The sequence below is a fragment of the Notothenia rossii genome (genome assembly GCF_949606895.1).
Source record: "Notothenia rossii genome assembly, chromosome: 1".
NCBI lineage: Eukaryota > Metazoa > Chordata > Actinopteri > Perciformes > Nototheniidae > Notothenia > Notothenia rossii.
Window position 1 is genome coordinate 23220405 of NC_136912.1, and position 22914 is coordinate 23243318.

General features: G+C 39.0%; 4 protein-coding genes across 4 annotated transcripts; 2 read left to right on the forward strand and 2 right to left on the reverse strand.

Annotated features, from left to right (window-relative positions):
* The first annotated feature begins 743 nt into the window (after positions 1-743).
* Positions 744-8412, forward strand: cdk2ap2 (cyclin dependent kinase 2 associated protein 2). The gene is made up of 5 exons (XM_079685988.1): positions 744-832; positions 2339-2494; positions 4246-4337; positions 5020-5140; positions 6322-8412. Exons 2-5 carry the CDS (start codon positions 2440-2442, stop codon positions 6387-6389), a joined length of 336 nt encoding a protein of 111 aa, XP_079542114.1. The 5' UTR covers positions 744-832; positions 2339-2439; the 3' UTR covers positions 6390-8412.
* Positions 7377-12700, reverse strand: aip (aryl hydrocarbon receptor interacting protein). The gene is made up of 7 exons (XM_079685977.1): positions 12543-12700; positions 11792-11974; positions 11516-11704; positions 9311-9487; positions 9042-9183; positions 8634-8863; positions 7377-8512 (listed from the first exon to the last, which is right to left on the reverse strand). Exons 1-7 carry the CDS (start codon positions 12639-12641, stop codon positions 8507-8509), a joined length of 1026 nt encoding a protein of 341 aa, XP_079542103.1. The 5' UTR covers positions 12642-12700; the 3' UTR covers positions 7377-8506.
* A 631-nt stretch (positions 12701-13331) lies between these two features.
* Positions 13332-17999, reverse strand: tmem134 (transmembrane protein 134). Its single transcript, XM_079685794.1, has 8 exons — positions 17449-17999; positions 16804-17060; positions 16462-16523; positions 16273-16359; positions 16097-16173; positions 15587-15631; positions 13796-13849; positions 13332-13682 (listed from the first exon to the last, which is right to left on the reverse strand). The coding sequence occupies exons 2-8, from the start codon at positions 17017-17019 to the stop codon at positions 13600-13602; spliced, it is 624 nt and encodes a 207-aa protein (XP_079541920.1). The 5' UTR covers positions 17020-17060; positions 17449-17999; the 3' UTR covers positions 13332-13599.
* Positions 18000-18148: 149 nt separating this feature from the next.
* Positions 18149-22862, forward strand: serping1 (serpin peptidase inhibitor, clade G (C1 inhibitor), member 1). Its single transcript, XM_079685777.1, has 11 exons — positions 18149-18298; positions 18604-18651; positions 18809-18917; positions 18999-19163; positions 19257-19541; positions 20019-20234; positions 20608-20751; positions 20882-21085; positions 21155-21294; positions 21966-22188; positions 22393-22862. Exons 2-11 carry the CDS (start codon positions 18604-18606, stop codon positions 22638-22640), a joined length of 1782 nt encoding a protein of 593 aa, XP_079541903.1. The 5' UTR covers positions 18149-18298; the 3' UTR covers positions 22641-22862.
* Positions 22863-22914: the final 52 nt, after the last annotated feature.

Here is a 22914-nt window from a genome sequence, read left to right on the forward strand (position 1 = left end):
TTAATAATCCATTCCTTGCACACTTAATGTATATATAATATCCTGCTTATATTTTGTTACTGTAGATTTGTATTTCCACATGTATATTTTTTACTTTTTTAATGCTATTTTAATTCTATTTGAGACGTTTACATCTTTGATTGTTTATTTCTAGTCTTTTAGTTTCTCCAATGTACAATGCCTTGTCTTTTTATGCTGCTGCAACGCAAACATTTCTCAAATTGGGATCAATAAAGTACTTCTTATCTTATCGTTCTACTCTTTTAATTTGTTATTATGTGCAATACCTTGGTTTTTTTTATGCTTCTGCATCACATTTCTTCTCCCAAATTGGGATTAATTAATAAAGTACATCTTATCTTATAACAAAAAAAACAAACAAAAGTGAACATTTCAAGTAAAATATCGATCAAATACAATTTATACTTTATACTTTACAAATTAGTTTTGATTGGCTTCTTATTATGAATATTTTTAATAGTGGTGGCATACTGTTTTAAGTAAAAATCTGCAAATTAGATTTTTAGTCAGTCCATTTCTTATTGTGAATATGACATTTTCCTAAAATTAAAATAAGTTGAATAAAAAAAACAATATTTGTATCAAATCCATCACCTTTAAAGTTTATAAAAAGGAACTAATTTTCATGTTTGGCGCTGTGGTTACTGTACGTGATGACATCTCTGAAACAGACGTCATAGGTAACTCAATCATCCAATCATGTCGCTTTAAAAGTAAAAAAACTGTACTACACTACGCATCACTACTGCGCAGACTCACACACGGGAAGAGCTGTCTTCTCACAGAGGATTTTCAAAGTCTGCTTACAAAGGTGAGGACATTCCCCACGTTTATAGTCTTCTAAATGGTTCCGAGTGTAGATAACCTCTATATCATTCACTGTCTGTATATGAAATATCTACTCTGCATCACGACTATTTTCCTGTGTCCTACTTGTTGTTATGCTAACCGGCGACAGCTAGCCTTAGCTAATCTAGCTAACATTACCTAGTAGTAGTTAGCTCTTCCTCACCTTCCTGAAGCTAACGTCAGCTTTTGTTTCACTCCCCCAACTCTGGTGATCACATCAACATAATCCTCGCTCTGAAAGGTGCCTGAATACATAAAACTGATCAATTTAAATTCATACCAAACTTGTTATCAGATGTGATATTGACCAGATTTGAGTGAGAAGTGAACACTGTCTTAATTGAAGGTACCTTTTATGAGGGATGAACTGTGTCAATCGTTTCGTCTCACATTTACACAGAATATATGTATCTAAAAGATCATCACAATTAACAAACTGTTGCTGTGCAACTCTGTTGTTCACAATACTAACGTATAATAATAATAATAATGATATAATAAAAAATAACCTAATAATAATAAGATAATAATATGTAAAGTCTTGTTTGTTTAAGAGAAGATCATTCGTAGAGCACACTTCAAAGTGCTTTACATAATGTCCAATTAATGTTCAATAAAGCAGAAATGACAACATGAAACACACACTTAAAGAATGCAAACCATATTTAAAGGAAAATGCAGGATTAAACTAAGAAACAGCATAGCCAAAGACATACACTTTGTGCATTGTGATGGTGAGGATTATTTAAGGAGATCATTTTATAAAACAAGCAGTATTTTTTAATTCTCTGGGAACCATTAAGTATGTGATTTTAAAATATGTTTTAGCTGTAAAAGGGAATTTTTTATTACATTTAAAGTAGTTTATTTGGTGCAGTTTACTAGAGCCAACTACTCAGTCAGTATGTCATTATTTGCTATCACGGATTATGATAAATTTCTTGAAAGTTGGTGGTAATGCATGGCAGTCTGATTTTCTAAAGATAAATGCATGCAAAGGACAATGAGCATGAAGCTTGACTCATTCAAAGCTATCCAAGGATCTGCATCTTTCTCTCCTTGTTCATGTCATCTCTTATGATAGCTGTTAAAATGACACGAGAACTCCTACACATTACCAATGAACTTGAAACACAGGCCTTGTAAAGATCTGTGTGAATGAAAACTTCATACATTAACGGCTCATATTTATTGTTCTCGATGTATGAACATATAAGCAAGATCACAAATGTTGACATTATTTTGGCAAAATATTTGCAATACTTTTCCTTTTTAATGTCATAAACTGAGAGATATATCGAGGGTTGGGTTCTGTTTGCTATTGAGCTACCTTGTTATATTTCTGTAGGGTATATCCTAAAAAGCTGTAAACATGCTTAAGAATTCATTTCCACTCCTTTGATATCTGCACACTTGATGAACATACATTTATGTGTTTCTCTGTGTGTTTGTTTTTTCTTTGCATCAGCTCTTAGGAGCTCAAAACCGCCAGTAAAGCTGTATAAGCACCGGGTTGACGGGTCGGAAGGAAGTGGCGCATCGTATGGGGAGCTGCCTCCCGAACTCGCCATGAGCTACAAACCCATTGCTCCGGCGCCCTCTGGATCCAACCTCACACCTCCAGGTTCTAACACAACACAGTTCCCCAAAATCAGATACTTATCTGCCCTCTTGACTGTAGTGCTATCTATTCGTTTAGACTATTTTGGTACCAGTTGCAGAGTGCTGGAGATATCGTAGGAATATAATATGTGCCTTGTTTTGAATATATTGGCACTATCTGGTTCCTGGCTTGTGGTTTCAACCGTATCACCACACAGCTACTCTTGAGTGAGAGGCTCATATGCTAGCAACTGAACACCCTAACGTTTCAGTTCAGCCGAGAAGGACGCTATTAATGTTTACACCTCGCACCATCAGAAACCTTCCTCCAGAGCAGAGGCAACATCCCTTCTGCGCGCCGACACAGTGGGCTGGTGTAGTTCAGTTAAATTGTAATAGTTACTTTCACAAAAACAGCCTTAATTGATCAATTGCACTATTGTTTAAAGGAACTTGTAGTGTGACCATATGTTTTGGATTTGGGGGGGAACTGTCCCTTTTTAATGTTGTACATGAAATATTGACCAGTTGCTTTATCTTAACTCAACACTATTAGTATACTAATAAAGGTATATAGATATAGGTATAAAGTATACCTATATCTATCACTATTATAAATCTGCATTAGCCAAAATTGTAAAGTCAGTAACCATGGCAACGCAACATAATCAACCTCATGCTGTGATTCTAGTTAAACACTCACTAATGTAATGGTAAGACGTGGCCATACACACACAATAAACTACTCGGAGTTCCCGTTAGAATATTTTTTCGCTGGTCAACATGTCCGTTAAAGTTGAAATCTTCCGGACAAAATTTGAAAAGTGCCGGTCAAAGGTCTTCTTTGTTATTTATTGAGTTTTAAAACGAATTGATATGATTCAATATTAAACAAACTAATTATAGTAGATTAACTATTCAAAAGTGTACAGTAATTTACAATAACACAGGAATAATAAACGGAGCACTCTCCCTCTCCTGACAGCCCGTCAGTATCATGCAGCTCGCGGATCAGTAATGAGTGACCCGACAGTAAAACTAGACATATCTATAACTAGTTTAGGTAGTTTGAGAGGTAATTAAAATAGCTACGTGTGATATTCTAACCTGAAGTGTGTATTTTGTTCCGCTCACCGCTGCATGTGATCATGCAGAGCTGCGTGTCGACTCGTCAGCAACAGCTGATCTCTCTCTCCCGTCAGATTAGATTTCACTCGCGTGTATGTCCATATCGATCAGATCTAGCTAGTTCTAGCTAATGATATGACTACCTGCTTATTAAAAGACACTTAAACAATAAGCGTCTCTATGCAACCGGGTGAGGCCACAAAGTATAGCGCAGCATTTGTTTACATCCCCACCGGAACCCCGAGGCATTACCAACAGATCAACGCACAATCAACCCATACAGGACATCGCATTACGTGTTAGACTTTAGAATTGACTATTCTTGTCTGTCACATACTCTTTTGTCTGTCACATAAGTGGCGCAAGTTGCGCAACTGATGCGGTATTGCGCTAAAGTGAAATTATTTTGACCGGACAGTTAGACCAGAGAGATTTAGATTTGCCGGTCTTCAGCATATTTTACCGGTCATAGTCCGATAATTACCGGCTAACGGGAACTCTGAAACTACTCTTAGGTGTCTTCTGTGTATCAGAAAACGGTTAATAAGTTTTGAAACTTTGTTTGTATGATTCTCGAGGCACGCTGCTTCTCATTGTTCTTGTGTTCTAGCTAGTTTGTAACATCTGTTCTCCTCATCTGCCCAGGCTCCTCGGTGCCCTCCCCTTCCCTGCCCTCGTCATCCAACTTTAGGCCGGCTTTTAGTGACTTTGGCCCCCCCTCCATGGGCTTTGTTCAGGTATGTCTGTGCTACAGTTATTCACACAGCACTGTTGTGTTGCACCACACAAATTGATAGCATGGCCTTGAAAGAGACCTCTGTATAGAAAACCTCTCAGAACTTGCATACCTAGTGTTTTATTTGTGAGGAACAGAATGATGAGCTGAATACACCCCCAAACAAAAGCTGATTCATAATTTTTAACATTTCTTTCTATTGGAAATGAACTTGACTTTATAAGAGACGTTTCCTCTATTTGCAGCTTTTGCTAATCCACCTTCTAAAAGCTTTTCTTTCTCCCTTTATTCCTGGTGTAAAGTAAAAACTCTTGAGACAGCTTTGGAAGGTTATTACTCTGAGGCAGCACAGGGCATGTGAATTAGATACAGTAAGAGTGTTGAGATAGAGGGGGTGGCTGATTTTTTTTGTGCATAGTATTACAAAAAAACTAAAATGTTCACATATTGACATGAAACCATGGAGATGTAGAGAGGCTTGTATAGCTTAGGGGATGTGGAGAGACTTAGTATAAAAGCAGTGTGTGGTCTATCTGTTACTATGGACCGTCGCTCTCTTTATCATCACGCTATATCGCACGTCTTTCTTTGAACTTTTTTCTTTCATTGTGATGTGCATTTTCAGCTGAGACCCGTGTTGATAGATATTCTTTTGTCGCATGTTTGTGAAAATGAACAAGCAGCCTGTCAAAGTGTCTCAAGGGTCCACATACAGTGAGCTTCTGTCCGTCATCGAGGAGATGAGCCGTGAGATCAGGCCTACCTACGCTGGGAGCAAGAGTGCTATGGAGAGGCTAAAGAGAGGTATATTTTACTTTACAAAAACATACAGTACCTGTTCTCGCTACAAGTCGTGATTGGCTGTGGTGTGTGTGTGTCATGAATAGTTCATAAGAGTGCTGAAGGGGGGCACAGTGGTTCCCTGCTGGACTTGTTCTGCTTTTATTATGGAAATAAAGGACTCCAAGGAAGAGTGGTGACCCTGGGTCATCTACTGGTGGGAATACAACTAATGTTCTCTTTCACTCAGTGTGAAGACGGGTCTGACACAGGACTCATTCTGCGTAGGGTCGGATTGTTTTTCTAAAACAGTTTTATATTTTGGTATTTAAATGTGAATGTAAATGTATTTGCTTATTTATTTGCTTATGTTAGAGGTCTAATGGGGAATTGAAAAACTCGTTAACATCACTCTAGAGGAAAACTAATTATTTATCTGTAATTGACTTTTGGCAAACAAACAACATAAATGTAATCATGAATAGCCCATAAACATGATTACACATTTAATATAAAGCAATGCCTTGTGTTAATTTCCGTATTTTACCACCAACATTTTGGGCAAAGGGGGAGTATTAACAATTCACTACTTCTATTTTTTTCCCAACATATTGTGTTTAAATAAACTCAGAAGCAAAGATAAATAAACTAAATTAGATAAGGGGGACATTGGTTGCTTTTGCTTTTAATTAAACTAATACAATTAAAACAGTTGGGTATGTGTGAGAAACAATCAAGGTGTTTAGCAATTGTCCACAAAGGTTAAAAGTCTATTTTCTGTGTGAACATTTAAGTCCCTGACTGAGAGTCAGTTCCAACCACAAGGTGTGATCCAAGAAGGAAATGATCATTACGCTACGGCTTTTCTTGGTTCTTATTTTTTAATTCTTATGAATAGTAACGAAAATATATAGAAGTAATTGTCTGGTGTGATTTAAAAAGAAGCACATGCATTAGACAGCAACTGCTGTGGCTGTGGTGTTAATTTAACAGGCGGACAGACGGCTGAACACAATTGTGCCTTTAGCTTGACCTGCACTTGTCTTTCTTTAATACAGCGCTTTTGTTATCTTAGACTGTCATGGATGCATGGGTTTATTATTAGTTGGGGTACGCAGAGAGAAACTGTTACCAATTACTTAATCAATTCCTTTGAAGTCAAACTATTAATTTGTTGCTTCCTTGCTCCTCGTGTCTGTCTCCAGGTATTATCCACGCCCGAGCTCTGGTCAGGGAGTGTCTTGCAGAGACGGAGAGAAGCGCCCGCACATAACCTTTTTTCAAAGCTCCCTTCACTCCTCACTCTTTCCCGTAGAAGCCTGTCCTCAAGATCCCCAACGTCTGTTTTACAACTTTTTTCCATCCTCTGCTTTTTTGCTCTTTCCTCTGCGGCTTTTTATAGTTGCATTTTGTCCTTCTTGGCTCCACTGTTCCCTGCATTCCACAATACCATTTATGTTTATCACAAACGTTCTGTGAACTGTAGGGTGTATGCAAAATGCAGGTTTGTATCTATTTTAAATAGAATTGTGGGGAATTTAAACACATTACTAAGTTGAGCCCTTGGTAAAAACCTTAGTAAGATTGATTGGAATGTTTTAGTTTTATTTATTCAATAATGGCTATTGACCAAGACAGATGGGTTAGTTTTAATGGTGGAATCAAAGTTCCAGCTGCAACCCGTCTCAAGTTTCTATGCTGACCGTCACTCTGCAACCACTGTATATGTTTTGTTAATCTGAGCATCCTTAATATACCCCATTTCCATCCACATTGCATTGTTTTTTTGTAGTGTAAACACACATTAGATGTTTTTCAATCCCAAGAACGCTGTACATCTCAAGTCAATTTGTTAGTATGGAAATTTTGTAAACCAGATTTTTGCAGTTCTGTATGTATATCTTAATTAAATAACTGAAAAAAAACACCTTCAATTTATTTTTCATTTGTGAACCATAATTAATAAGAATGAATGGGTCGTTTTTTGTTTTGGTTACACTGATGTATTGTGCAGACATCTTCAAATCATTTGAGTGAAGTCCTTCAGGGTATTGAGCAATGAATAGACTCCATTAATGAACGCAACAATGTGAGAGCTCCGAAAACTTTTAAATTCTACTTGTGCAAATGTTTTTAACAATTTCTCTAAATATTTTGAACATCTTTTACTGCAGAAAATGCTTGAACACTAAGAGGATACTAAACGAGCACTATTTTCCAAATCATGTGGCACAAAATATAGTAAAAGAAAATACAGAGCCATAGATAAACCCACATTTATTTGTTGTTACATAACCATCTCACTAAAATCTCACTTCAGATTTCAGACGCCATTAGTGCTTCACATGAAGAGTAATGAGTGGCTCTATTAAAGCAAGTAAAGGAGCAGGTGAGGGGAGAGTCGGTATTGACAAAAAAACAATACAATGGCATATTTATTACATAAAGGAAATAAGTACATAAGCGAAAGCAAAGATAACAAGTCCTTGTGTGTTTTATAATTCTCACAGAACTCTGGGTTTCCTAGTTCCATACACCAGGAGATAATGGCCTCCTGCTTATTCCTGTTCTTCTGCTGTGGCCAAGATGGAAGAGCAGGTGTGGCGGGGTAAAGCAGCAGAGTGCATGATGGGTACATGATGTCCCTTGTGCAAGAAAAAAAACTATATTCCTTGTTTCTTTGGAGGGGAGAACATCTGGAATTCCATCGAAATCTCTCCTGGTTGGACTATGGTTATATTAGAAAAATCCAACAGCTCCGCACATATTTCAGAGAAAACAAGACAACAAAATACAATGTAACTACTTGTTTCTAATACTGTGAAAAGTGTGTTTTTCTATATAAATTGCAATATAATGACTTTCCACAAACAGCTGATAAATGCATCATTAAATGAAAAAAACAAAAATCTGCAGCAAATCCTGTGAAAATGTTGCCACGGGTAACATTCTGTAGGTGGTAGCCCATTCCTGTGAGCAAGTGGAAACCAAGAGTGCTAACATTTCTGTTGCTTCAACAGAGGAAAACCATATGCTCTGAAATGACAATGCTGTTGGCCAGTACATACCATATATCGGGTTTCTATGGAATATAAAAGTCAAGTTGGTAATGTCACCATGTCCTCATCAAAGAATGAATTTTACTTCTTTTTTATTTCAGAGAGGGAGTTTAGAAAGAAGTAAGGCAGGAATGCAAATCGCACCTTGGTATATCTACGTGACTGGGTGTGACTCGACAGTGTGTGAGAACATTTCGAGTCTGCCATAGGGGCAGAGGGAAGAGTGTTTGGCTTGGGTTCGTGGATAAAAAGTAAAACACCAGCAGTGTCTACTGTTTCTTCTCCATCTTGAAATTCACAGGAATCCTCTTGTTCCATCCCATTGCGAGATTCAACCCTACGAGGAGGGAAAAGCAAAGAATTACATTTCTACTATATGATGTCATAACAAACAACTTAAATGTAATATCTGAGAACCAGAAGATGGTTGCTTTAAAAAATAAATAAAATAAATGTACTGTAGTAGCAGTGGCTGGTGGTTCGGTGTAGTTGAACAGGCCCTTGTAGCGACCCTTTTCCTCCTTCTCTTTGTTGCGGATCCTGTCCTCCATGGCCTTCAGCTCCTTGGCAACAGACGGTCCCAGAGAGGGGTCCAGCTCCAAAACCTTATTAAAGTCCACCCTGGCCTCCACCTCATTCCACACAGCAGCGTGGGCCTTAGCACGCTTATAGTAGGCCTTCAAATTGTCTGTTATGAATGGGACATAAATAATACAAGAAGACAAATCAAATAAACATACTTGCATACATAGACAAGGATTCATGGTTTTGTTTTTTTACATTGTATACAATGACATACTACACTATGACTTTATTGTTGTGATTTTGTTGGAAGTGGCTGTTTCTTATTTAACAACAACCCTTACCCTCATATTTGAAGACGAGTGCTGAACAGTGTTCGATGACTTCGTAGTACTGGCCCTGGAGCAGCTTGCACTGGCAGAAGTTGAGGAGCAGTGGTGTGATCATATGGTCCAACTTTACCCATACCTCGTCTCCAGGATGTTCCTTGAAGGGGAGAAAAAAGTCACAGAAGAGAAAGAGAATGCATTTTGTTGCAAGAGTTTGTTGTAATGAAATGAAATACTAACAGCTGGATCAGATGTATTTTCTTTGTATTCAACGGTGCCCTTACCTTCATCTGTAGATTTTTTAGGCAGGCAATGCCATTGTAGTACTTCTCTGTAGCTTCTGTAATTTTGCCCTGCTTGAAAAGCGTGTTGCCCTCCTCATGGATCTGAGGCACGAGCTCAAATTTCTCTTCGTCTGTCATAGCCCACACATCAAGCTGGAACGATCCTGGAGCCAGAACCTTAGCAGACAAAGAGATTGAAGATCAGTGGCTGAATCTCCTGTTAGTGGAAGCCTTGCACATTTCAGTTTTTGCTTAACTATTAACAACAATTTGTGTTAGATTCATATTAGACTACATTACAGGACTGTCTCAGAAAATTAGAATATTGTGATAAAGTTCTTTATTTTCTGTAATGCAATTAAAAAAACAAAAATGTCATACATTCTGGATTCATTACAAATCAACTGAAATATTGCAAGCCTTTTATTATTTTAATATTGCTGATTATGGCATACAGCTTAAGAAAACTCAAAAATCCTATCTCAAAAAATTAGAATAGTTCCTCAGACCAAGTAAAAAAAAAAGATTTATAACAGCAAAACACAATCAAACATTTGAAAATGTCCATTAATGCACTCAGTACTTGGTTGGGAATCCTTTTGCACGGATTACTACATCAATGCGGCGTGGCATGGAGGCAATCAGCCTGTGGCATTGCTGAGGTGTTATGGATGCCCAGGATGCTTCAATAGCGGCATTTAGCTCATTAGCATTGTTGGGTCTGGTGTCTTTCAGCTTCTTCTTCACAATACCCCACATATTCTCTATGGGGTTCAGGTCAGGGGAATTTGCAGGCCAATCGAGGACAGTAATGCCATGGTCAGTACACCAGTTACTGGTGGTTTTGGCACTGTGGGCAGGTGCCAGATCATGCTGGAAAATGAATTCCTCATCTCCATAGAGCTTTTCAGCAGACGGAAGCATGTAGTGCTCTAAAATCTCTTGGTACACAGCTGCATTTACTCTGGGCTTGATGAAACACAGTGGACCAACACCAGCAGCTGACATGGCTCCCCAAACCATCGCTGACTGTGGGAACTTCACACTGGATTTCAAGCAACTTGGATTTTGCTCCTCTCCAGCCTTTCTCCAGACTCTGGCGCCTTGACTTCCAAATGAAATACAAAACTTGCTTTCGTCTGAAAAGAGGACTTTGGACCACTGTGCAACTGTCCAGTGCTTCTTTTCCTTAGCCCAAGTCAGACGCCTCTTCCGTTGTCTTGAGTTCAGAAGTGGCTTGACCATGGGAATACGGCTATTGTAGCCCATTTCCCGGACACGTCTGTGAACAGTGACTTTTGATACCTGGACTCCAGCTTCAGTCCACTGTCTTTGAAGCTCCCCCAAATTCTGGAAGCGACTCTTCTTCACAATGCTGTTAAGGCTGCGGTCATCTCTCTTGGTTGTGCAGCGTTTCCTGCCACATTTCCCCCTTCCAACAGACTTTTTGTGGATGTGCTTTGAAACTGCACTCTGTGAACAACTTGCTCTTTGAGAAATTTCTTTTTGTGTCTTACCCTCCTGATGGAGGGTGTCAATGACGGTCCTCTGGACAGCAGTCAGATCAGCAGTCTTCCCCATACTTGTGATTTAGTTTACTGAACCAAGCTGAGTGTTTTTCAAGGCTCAGGAAACCCTTGCAGGTGTTTCGAGTTAATTAGACGATTCAAGTGATTCGTTGAACACCCTACTAGTATACTTTTTCATGATATTCTAATATTTAGAGATAGGATATTTGAGTTTTCTTAAGCTGTATGCCATAATCAGCAATATTAAAATAATAAAAGGCTTGCAATATTTCAGTTGATTTGTAATGAATCCAGAATGTATGACATTTTTTTTTTTTTTTTTAATTGCATTACAGAAAATAAAGAACTTTATCACAATATTCTAATTTTCTGAGACAGTCCTGTATATCCACGTGTTTCCAATACTTAAATGTATGCAATATTCAAAAACATTTTTGATTTCATATTTGAAAAGAAAACTTCTTGTGTCTTTTTTTTGATGAAAAATAAAAAATACTTTAAAAAAGTTACGTAGATATATGTCAAAGTGAGATATAAAAAGGGTGATGGTAGTTGCTAGGTACCACAACCCAGGCTGTGTGTTGGGGCTACAATAGAAAGTAACCCTCAAACAACACTGAATCCTTTAAAAAGCAACCAATGATTTTAAAATCTGTGCTCTGCCCTGCCTGCTCACCTCCAGCAGATCGATGGTGAAGAGAAGAGGCTGCGGATTGGCTTGAAGATTATCCAGGTCGTTGTGCCCCAGAGAGTGGTGGGAGTGAATCTGGGCAATGCCACAGCAATGCCTCTGGCCTTCCAGGGGGTCCTTACCAGCACTGATGTTTCTTAGGGACTGGGACACGAGTGGGTACAGTGATGTGTGCTGAGGGGTAAAGAGAAATGGTCAATGCACGAAAGATAAAAAAAAAAGATTGTCACCCCATAACAAGCAAATAACTAGCTCACTTACCTTATTTTCGCAGTTAAATTCTGCAACTTCGCCTTGTCTCATGGTGATGACCACTCTCTCCCACGCAGCTAGTTTGAACTTCTTGCCTAAAATAAGCTCCATGGGTTTGCTGCGGCCCCCCATGGTCCGGGAGTCATCCAGCACTGTGCCATCACACAGGCTGGTGCGGTAGTGGAAGACCACCTGGTGAACACAGATACGAAGAACACAGACACATTAAACCCTGAAGAACAGAACTATCCGGTTTAAATAATAGTTAAGACATCACCCTTTAAGTAAACTGGATCGATGCAGCTTGTTTACTAGAAACAAAGGAGCAATCTGTACTTCTCTGACAGGCCCGGAGAGCGTATCAGCTCTATCTTATTCTGGCCAATCACAACAATAGCAGTTTGATTGACGTGAGATTTAGACCAATCAGCCTTCATAAACACATACCATCCTGTCCCTCCCCCTATCTTTCCATCAGATGAAAAAATAAGGGAAGAAATGTAAGGTTCCCCGGCTTTAAAAGAGCAAGCTCAACAAATGTTACACTGTATAGCCAAAAACTAAGGCAGCAATGCCCACAACTTTGTCAGCAGTGGCTGTATACACGCGTTATGTGTTTGGTGAAACATTAATCTAACTGACACTGTCTAAAGTGTTAGCTTCCCAGTGATAGCATTAGCTAACGTGCTTCGTCGCTTTTCTTAACCATTTCAGAGGACAAGACCCTACTGGTCCGTCTGCAGACATGCTACAGTTTTACCTTGGTTCCATTGGGAAAGGTCGATAGCTCTCCTTTGCCAGGACTGATCAATTTCTTTACAATTCCTTCCTCGAGAAGCTTACGTGCCTCTTCCTCCATCCTTGACCGAGTCGAGTTTACGACAGATGACGATGTTTGCCGAAGCCAGTCCTTTCGTTATAGCGCCCTCTAGGCTGGGGGCTGCACTGACTGCTTTCTCCGAAACATAATAAAAAAGGTTCACGTTTCGTGTTTTAATTGATGCAGCATGTGTACTTAATGACCAGTGATTGAATGTAACATTGACTTTACATTTTGCCTGAGTATTCTCATGTTAAGCTACACTATGTCATAAGAGTGTCACAACAAAAGTAGGCCACGAAAATATCATAGTAGGCCTATTGTATTTCATAAAATTGAAATAAAATCAGTATGGAATGATAACACTGTCAACAATTTATCTTTTTAAAACATTTAACATTGTCAGGATATTAATGTACAGTCCAATACTTCTTTCTATCATGGTCCTATGCATTCCATCACTTCATAAAGCAATTTTATTACGCTCCGTGATGTTCCTTTAACTTTAAGATTGGACAGGTCTAGAACTCTTGTGTGTAAAGATAAAGACCCCATACCAAAGACAAAGTAAACCGACATGCAGACACAAGACATTAAAAAATAGCAGGAGCAAGCAGTTAAATAGACACTGATATTTTACAAGAGATTAAACTCCCTGAGCAAGCAGAGCTGCAGGTTTGACCCCCCCCCCTTCTCTAGCTCACTTGCAACAACAACAAAAAACACATCTTAAAATGTACAAAAGTTTTATTGTAATTTCACAGTCATTATTCACACAACATAGAGAAACACAGGCAAGACCTATCTCCTTCTTTTTCCTGTACACACACAGCAATATCAGTTCATGTGGAAACAAAGTCGAAGCACTGAGTGGTTGAGTAAGTAGTGGTCATAACAATGACAAGAAAAACAACCATGTATCAACCTTTTTAGTTAAAAGTGAGAAAATACAATTCATTTAAAAAGGTAAAAAGTAAAATGCGTGTCTCATGAAATGTTATTTTTCAAAATAAGGTAGGTAGAACAATTTGAAGCCTCTTCTTCCACGGACAGCACAGCTGATGTATATCACGTGGTACACTGCAGGAAATACAGAGAATACACTAATTATATCTTCCAAACAAAGCACACATTAACTGGTATGGGCGAATGTAAAGTGAAACAAAAAGGCTGGAAACAAAGGATCAATTTACCGCCAGGTATGAAGAGAAGAAATCCAGGTACAAAGAAAATAGCACTTGAAACCCCTGTGAAGACAGTCATTTTAGAATCAAGACACAGTCACACACAATATTCAAAGCAACCACACATTAAAGGGAGAGTTTAACATTTTAGGAAAGCATATTATTTTCTTTATTGCAAGAATACAGATGAAAAGATTGATAGCTGTTGGGACAATATTTTGTTTCTGACTTTGTTTGAAACTACAACTTTGCTGTCTTAGAATTTGCTGACAATTGACAAGTACTATAATTTATTGTAGCATGCAGCTACGGTTTACAATAAATTGTATTCCTTCACACCAGTTGTTAAAGGTCCCATGTCATGGCCATTTCTACTGATCATAATTCCATTGTTGAGGTTGGTTTACATTGTGCAATTTTCCAAACTCACATTGGTTTCTCATACAGCATCTCTGTATAGTATGTGTATTCACTCTGTCCTACACCGCTTGTTGGAGCTCCTTCCCCCCCCCCGCCTCCCTGTGAGCCCACTGTGCTCTGATTGGTCAGCTCGCCCACTCTGTTCTGATGAGTCCACCACCGTTACAGCGGAACATCAATGATTATGTGTTACAATGGCGTTAGCAACCAGAAAATGACACCAGTAATGACAAACAGATGAGAATGCTGCGTGGGGTCAGGGTGCCGTGTTGGCGGGACGTTGCGAGGTTCACTGCTGCGAGGAGCGGACAGTGTGAACTGGCTTACTGGTGTGGTTTCCTGGTTGCTGCGTGGGGTCGGCGAGACAGCGAGACATCACGAATGGACGCGGGAAGGGGGGGGTACTAAGGGGGCTGCAGCACCCCCATCTGCGAGGCTCCACTAGCACCCGCACCCCCAAACGCGGCGCACCTACAGTGTAAGCATGCACAGTCTCGCCGCTGCGAGGCTCCACTTGGGTATGGTCACGTCACTGTACCCAGGAAGAAAAAGAGAAATCTCCAACGAGGCGTTCTGGGGCAGCATAGACAGGTCTTTTCTGTGTTAGAGTTTTACTCGCTACAGGGTGTTCTTTGAGGTTTTGTTACTTTGCAGACCGTTTACATGCATACAAACCTTCAGAACACACAATGGGACGGGTAATAACCAGAAAAACATGACCTGGGACCTTTAAAGTTGAGAAGGACAGATTTGTACTGGATTGAGAAACAGTGTTTTTTTATCATGAAAGGGACTTTGGCCTTAAATGACTGCTGCTTCTTCACCATCGATCCAGCAGAGTGTGTGCGATGGTGTTACAGGAAAAGTATACAGACAGGATGACACACTGAGCTGCCAAGCTTTGTTTGTTGGCTGCCAGAATACACATTCATAGACTCCAACCAAAACATACAGTCCAGCATTTACCATGCAGGTACACAGACACAAAGGAATGTCTTTCTTGTAATGTTTGCGTTAGTTCAATTAAATGGAGATATTTTTGAATTGGTAGTTTCTTTTCCAATGTAGTAATTCGTGTTTAGTATCTGATTTATTATTTAGTTGAACATGATTGGTTTCCGTTTGGTAATTGGTTTCATGAAATGTTTCTTTTGCTGCTTTTTGGCTCTGTATCAGCTGATAACAATCTACAGCTTTTTTATTGCTTTAAGCATTACTCTTCTTCTTTTTTTTATATCCAGCACACACATTTAGCATTTTGTGCTTGTTTATAATGTTTAAATGATCTGTGGTCATATTGCATCTGGGTTAACAGACTAATTATGTTGTTTTTGGACAAAAAAATCATGTAATTAACCAAAAAAAGTTTAATTTCCTTACCGACAACTGGATTCAGCTGGATGACAACACCTGTGAAAATAAGGGCTAAAAGAAAAGATGAAAGTTCATTTGCAGGGTGGGGTGACAATCCAGCATTTATAAAACTATTTTTTTATTCAACTCTAAAAACCTGTTTTACAAATAGTATCAACCAGAGGACAAAGTTCAGGGTTCTCAACATGTCACTGACTTACACAACACTAAGAAAAACAGGAACGGATGACAGAAATAAAATAAAAGCATTTATTTTTAAGGTAAGACATTATTACAACAGGTTTCTTGTTTTTGTTTATATTTGGTAATAAAAAGGTCTGACTGTCTGACTGTAGGGGTGGGTGGGACTGGTCTAATGGGATTCTTTATTTGCTTAAAAAATATTTTGTTGTGTTTTCTTTTTCTTTGCTTTTAAGTCACCTACACTTATACCCTGTATTTTGTCCTGCACATTGTTTTATGTTTTGAAAAATAAATAAAGTGCTCGAAAGTATAAATGAACTGTTCAAGACTTACCAACTCCAGTGATGAGGAGAAGGAAAGAAGCCAGAACAACTCTTCTGTTTTTCTTCACGAGCGGATGGGACACCCACCTGAGCAAAGATTGTTTTCAAAGTGAGTGTTTGTTGTTGTTAGTGTGATAATTTGTGTGTATGTGGTTGTTGAAGTTTGCTTTTGTTGTTTGAACTCACCCACAGCAATGAGCAGAAAGGTGATTGACAGAACTCAAGGTGCTGAAGGACCACTGCGAGCTGCAGTAAGACAGAGTCGCAGGGTCGCTATGGAGAGAGCACAAACAGAGTTTATCTCACATTCAAAGGGTTAAGGTAGAAGGAGGGGTGAAGTTAAATCACATCAATAGTTCTACACAGAAGACTCACCTGATTTTGAAGAAGTTATTGAAAGAGGAATTGCTGACCAAGACGTCTTCATTTTCCAGATTCTACAGAAACAGCAGATGATAAAGAAGGTGCAGTTTCAAGTTCTTCTGAAATGTTTACAAATCCATTAAATCAGTTTTTACAATGTAGTTTGTTAGGTCTCTGTCTGCTGTTGTGTTTGTGTTGCTGTCGTGATGTTCTCTGTCCCTGTTTTTATTTGTATAGAAACCGTTTTGTTCTGCTGCCTCACTTGATCCGAACTCCTTGGCAGAATATATATTGTATCTCAGTGGAACCTTTCTGGTGGAATAAATAATTATTTTTAAAAAAATGTATTTGTACCTGATACTTTAGGTTACTGTGTTCAGGGGAGCCGGGAGCAGCAGCAGGCGAGGGATGAGTCTGAGGTTTGGAGAAAGTTAGAGGACCAAATGTCATCTCTGCTCCTTCCCTGTCCTTGTCTTTGCTCTTCCATCCCTCGGTGTCTCCATCAGACACTGCTTCCTCCTCATCTCCATCCAACACAAAGGCATCATCGATACTAAACTGTGTGGCCATGATTGCCTCTTACACCCTTCAGTTATGTGGCTTGATGTTCACTGTGGATTGAGAGAAAAAACAGTGCTTCTTAGAGGTTTTATACACATCCTATGATCTGTTCAGAGATAACATGCACCGTCTATAATTCCAGTCTAATAGTACAATAATTATAAGCTAAAAAGTACACTTTATTGACTTTTGCATTTTAAGTACGCGCACAAATAACTACACTCACATTAAACTGGTCTGGAGACCGAAATCTTCTAACGAGATTTAAGTATAAACTTGAACAAAGACAATACTGCCTTGAATGGGAACTTGTATTTGAGCAAACAGGACCAAAGTTAACTTAAGTGAACCAGCAGCAGTTTCTTGGCTGTGTTGTTGGCCATTGTTTGGTCTCTTTCCGCTAGTCGATCAGATGACCAGGAGGAAAACTTAACTTACTCTCTTTAGTTGATCTCTTCTCCAGGGAGCCTGAACTCTACTCCAAGTTGTAAAGACACGGGTCACATACTTGTACGCTATTAAATGATCAACAAAGCCTTCTTTCCACTTTTTGTTTTGTTCTTTATAGCGAAAAACGATTAAAAAAAAAAAAGTGTTGAGTCTCTTCGTTTTTTAAAAACCAGGTCTCGATTGCACACGTCTGATTACGCCCTAAGATCACTTCGCGACCAGTTACTCAGTCTGCTTAATCGAGTGTCGGTTTGTCGATCGTCACACGTTTAGTGGTGAAGGAAATCTTCCTACTACTTAACAAGAAAGAGTCCTTTTTCTGCAAATTAGCACATATTCAGCTTGTTTGCCTTCCACTATGTTCTTTTCTGTGTATCTTTCCAAATGTAACCTTTGACAAAATCCAATTACGTAAAACACTTAAAGCAAAAACATGTAATGCAAATTGAAAATGAGTAAAAGTGAAACCGTAACACTTTTGAGCATGTATTGTTGAAGATAAAAAACCTGGACTTAATCACTTATAAGTAATTAAACAATTACTTTGCATTACAAAATGAAATGCAATGAATGCAAAATCAAACGCGCAGTGAATGTTATCCCACATTGTATCTGTTGCCAACATGAAATCATGTGATTTCCAGTAAATCAGAAGACCTGCATTATGCAAACAAACATCTCTAAACCAACAATCATAGATTAATCATTGTTGGTTGCAGTTCAGAGGAGCAGACAGTCAGATGTGTGGATGGAATTAACGGTGATAGGTGTAGCATACAAAGTACTGCTAAAGAATCATTGGTGATTGGATTCGGATTCATTTGGAAATTCGACAAATGTGAGTTGTGATATGTTTCTCCAACTTTTTTGTTTATAATCACTGAACCAAGGTAATGTTATTTATATCTTAAATTACTATCACAAATAACTTTTCTTTATTTTATTCAAATGGAAGCTTTAGCTAAATTATCAAAGTTTTAAAAGATTTGATAGTCGACAACATCACTAGTTTCAGGTATTGCGCCACATTATTGATCTTTTTTTCGGCTTGGTGCTATATTCAGTTGGAAATCCTCACTTGTAAAACATCTACATCGACTTTCCAATTATATTTTGCTACCGTTCATCCATTCTCTGTTTCAGATGAAACAACAGGCTTTACTTTGCCTCTTGCTGCAGCTCGCTTTTGAGGTAGGACCGCCTGAGAATTGCAGCTCACACAGAATGTGTACCAATATGTTACATAGCCATTATAATTCTAACTGAACAAGTGCTTAAACCTTATCATGTTTGTCTGTTGAATATAGCAGCTTTGCCTCAAGATGTTTAACAATTTATTTCTGTCAAGCTTTCTTCAGGGACAAATATTTGGGTGGTACCTGGTTCCAGTCTGGAGCTGCCATGTTTCTCGTTTCAAACTGACTTCCCTGAAGCGGCCATCACCTGGAAATTCAATGGTCTAATTATATTTCATATACATGAAATTGAAAAATCTCCCAGTTATATGTTTGTTTAATTTGATATTTTTCATTATACAGGTAATGAGATAAATGCCAATACTCCGAATGGCTCGCCTAGAGTTAAACAGGGTGGCAGGTATCTTTTTATATCTCCTGTTACTGCTGCCAACGAGGGCGATTACTCATGTTTGATAAAGGACAACGATAGGGAGATGATAACAACATACAAAGTTAGAGTTGATGGTGAGAAACATACACATTTCTCTTTTCATACAAAAAAAAGTGAATTTGGGTAGAATTGATTTCAAATTCAAGTGTTTTTGCCTCTTTCTCCAGCATCCTTTAACTATAGCATCAAGGTTATCAAAGGCTCCACTGCTCACCTCCCGTGCCATTTCCAACCTGCCGGGGAAGTCAAAGCCAATGCACTTTGGTTTAAAGAGACAGGTCTTGACAATGAGCTGTTGAATCCTGAAGGAGATAATAGAGTGGAGCTGCTGTATCCACTGGACCATGATCAGAGCATCATCATCAGAGATGTTGGCATGGAGGATGCTGGGGCTTACCTTTGTCGATCTGCTGAGGGGGCAAAGCTGAGCTCTGTAAATGTCATTGTTGAAGGTAGGTCTGCCACCATGTTACAGCAGAGATAGGGTATCTGTAATGAAAATGACGTTTATTTTTTCAGAAAATCCCTTTGAAAAATAAGTTGATTATCCAACCTGTTTATGTCTGTGCAGTCTATTATTTATAGATTTATAAGGGATGTCAATATCTGACACCATAGTTATGTACCTTGACTGTGGCCTAGAGGAATTGTGGCAAAGTAATTTAGAACTTTTTACCAGACTAGTTATAATGATGTAATCCTCGTCTTCCCTTTTCTTGTATTCCTTTGTTTGCTTTTGTGCATATTGTTCTGTCCTTTGTGTTTTTTATCTGTCCTTTGTGTCTGTCACAAATGTATATAATGTTTGTATTTAACGTATAATGGGTTTGGCAATCTTTTCTGTATACTTATATGTTACAGCACAGTCCGAACGAGATGTTTTCACAAAAAGTAGGTACATGTTAACAGTCTGCTTTACTTTCTTTCAGTTGCTCCTACTGCTCCTCCTCACTCGTGCATCGGCTTCACCACACCATGGGAGCCCTGCCAGGACGAGAACAGTCGCACAGGGGAACCCATGTTGCAGGAATCCATAACAGAGTTTTCCATGAAGTTGTATTCGTACCTCAGAGAATCACAACCCTCCAGCAACCTGCTCTTCTCTCCTATCAGTATCATCGGGGCACTGTCCCATTTGTTGTTGGGTATGACAACATTAAACTGTATAATGTTTGTTATTATTCTTGCAAATTCTAAAGCTAGTCATATTGTCAACTTTTTTATTGAGTTATTGAGTTTGTTCATAGTAAGAACAAAAAATAACACTAACCTTGTCCTTTAAGATGGTCCAAGGGATATTATCCCTTTGTTACCTCTGCACACGAATAAAAGATTATCTTGTATATGACTTACCGGAAGTTAGATAGATTATTATTTTTTTTTAAATGTCACAGGAGTTTTTCTCTACTTATATGAAATGTCAGTCATACTTTGCCAATTTGCTGCTTTCATTATCACTCCAAAGCACAGTTGTATTTCTATCTACATTATGTATTTTCTTCATTCTGATGCATTCAGGTGCAAGGGGGGACACCCGTAAAGCCATTGAGAGGGCTGTCTGTGTGCCACACGACTTCCACTGTGTCCACCTGCAGATGAAGAAGCTGAGAGAGAAGTTGGCCGGCTCCTTGCAGATGGCTTCTCAGATCTACTATAACCCAGGTAAAACTATCACTGTGTGAAGCTCAAAGATTAGCTCCTCTGAAGTCATAGAGGTAGATGCAGAGATTCTTTGTCCCAAAAAAATCTCTATCTCTGCAGCTCATCGTGGTTTTTCTGTTCTCTTCCTCAGAAATCAATCTAAACCAGTCCTTTATTGACCAGTCCATCCAGTTCTATGATGCAAAACCCGTCATGCTACTGGATACCAGCGAGAACAACACAGAGATGATCAACAGCTGGGTGGCAAATAAAACCAACAACAAAATCCAGCATTTGGTCGACTCAGTGTCACCGAGTACACAGCTGATGCTGCTCAACGCTGTCTCCTTTACAGGTCAGTATAGTGTGTGCGCATAAGAGTACGGATGTGCATGTGAAAACTAATAGACTGTCTTTACTTCAGGTCAGTGGAAGGTCAAATATGAAATGAAACCCAGGAAAGGGCTCTTCACAAAATTGGATGGTGATCTGGTGAATGTACAGCTCCTTTATCACCCAAAATACATGGTGGCTATGACGTATGTAGTCCAGCTAAAGGCACAGGTGAGAAAAAAACAACACCCTCCTTAAACCACCCATTCACACACTCTACAACAGACAGCTTCACACGAGGAGAGTTACTAAGGTGTAATGGGAGGCAAAGCCACTGTGTGAGGTGAAAAGTGAAAATATGTACTTCTCCTCATAGTCATAACACATCTGATTACACAGACACAACAGATGTTTGTATTCAGTTTGACTAACAGTTTCTGATTGTATTATTGATATGGTCTATTGAGAATAAAACGGAGAAAGAGGATGCCCTTTATCAATCCAAAACTTGCTTGAGAGTCAACACAATTTTAAGTTTTCTACAGAATCAAAGTATTTAGATAGTTTTGGGCATATTCAAGGTTTCATACTAACATAAACTGCTAATAGCTTTTTCTGCATGCTTTGAATGGTGTCAATTTGCAAAAGGGTTTCAAATATTGGCACAAAAGAGGTCTGAAGTTATAGTGCAGATAAATTGACTCCATGGCAACAGTATGCTTCATATTTACATATCCCGAAGCATTATGGGTCCTGTAGCTCTGACATTTGGAACCTGATTGATGCATTCATATTTTGACATTAGAGTAGGGTGGGGGTCTTGAGGTGCATAGTTGTCTCAATGTGGTCTTTGAGGGCTCCTCAGTGTCAACATCTCGATTTTTTTTTCATTTTACAAACAGGTGGTGAGGCTTGCTCTCACTGGTGACAGCAGTCTTTACATCCTGCTGCCTAGCTCCAGAAAAGTGTCTGACCTGCAGCAGGTGGAAGAGAGTCTGACGGATACAGCTGTGCATGAAATGATACAGGAATTACAAAAAACAACCCCTGAGCATGTGGAGGTCACTCTGCCCAAAATCGAGTTGGATGTCCAGCCAGACATGAACATGCTCATCAAGAAATTGGGTTAGTTTATCTTTCATGGTCTGTCAGACAATATTAATACCTGCCATGCTTTCAGGTTGTGTAGTTGTATTACTTTATCAACCAGCAAGGAGACAGCCATGAAAGTGTCATTATTGAAAATAGCATACACATCATTCTGCTCATCTCCCTGTATCAGATACATTTACTTCACTTATACTCTTCTCTCCATTTCCCCCTAACCAGGACTGTCATCCCTCTTTGAGAGTTCCAACCTGTGTGGTCTCTACTCCGAAGAGAAGGTAGTTCTAGATGATGCCCGACACAGAGCCTTCCTCGCACTGAACGAACAAGGAGTGGAGGCCGGGGCCGTCACCACCGTGTCGTTCTCTCGCTCCTTCCCGTCCTTCTCTGCCCTGCGGCCCTTCATCATGCTGTTGTGGAGTGACACGGCCAATGTGCCTCTCTTTATTGGCAGAGTGACCGAACCATGACAAAGAGAAAAGGGGAGGTGGAGATGTAACAGATAGGGGTAAATAAAGGCCGTCTGGTAGAATGGAAATACATTTAATTATTTTACTCTGCTTTGACATCAAATAAATTCAGTACAGTATCAGTTTTGCTAAAAGTAAAGTAAGTGACCCTCAAAAAAACATATATAGGCCTGCATGTGGTTTGTTTTAAAAGACAATGATGAATAAACATATATTAACACATGGGGTGCCTGTCTAATTTTTTTCAAAAATGAAATGTGTTATTCAAAGGAAG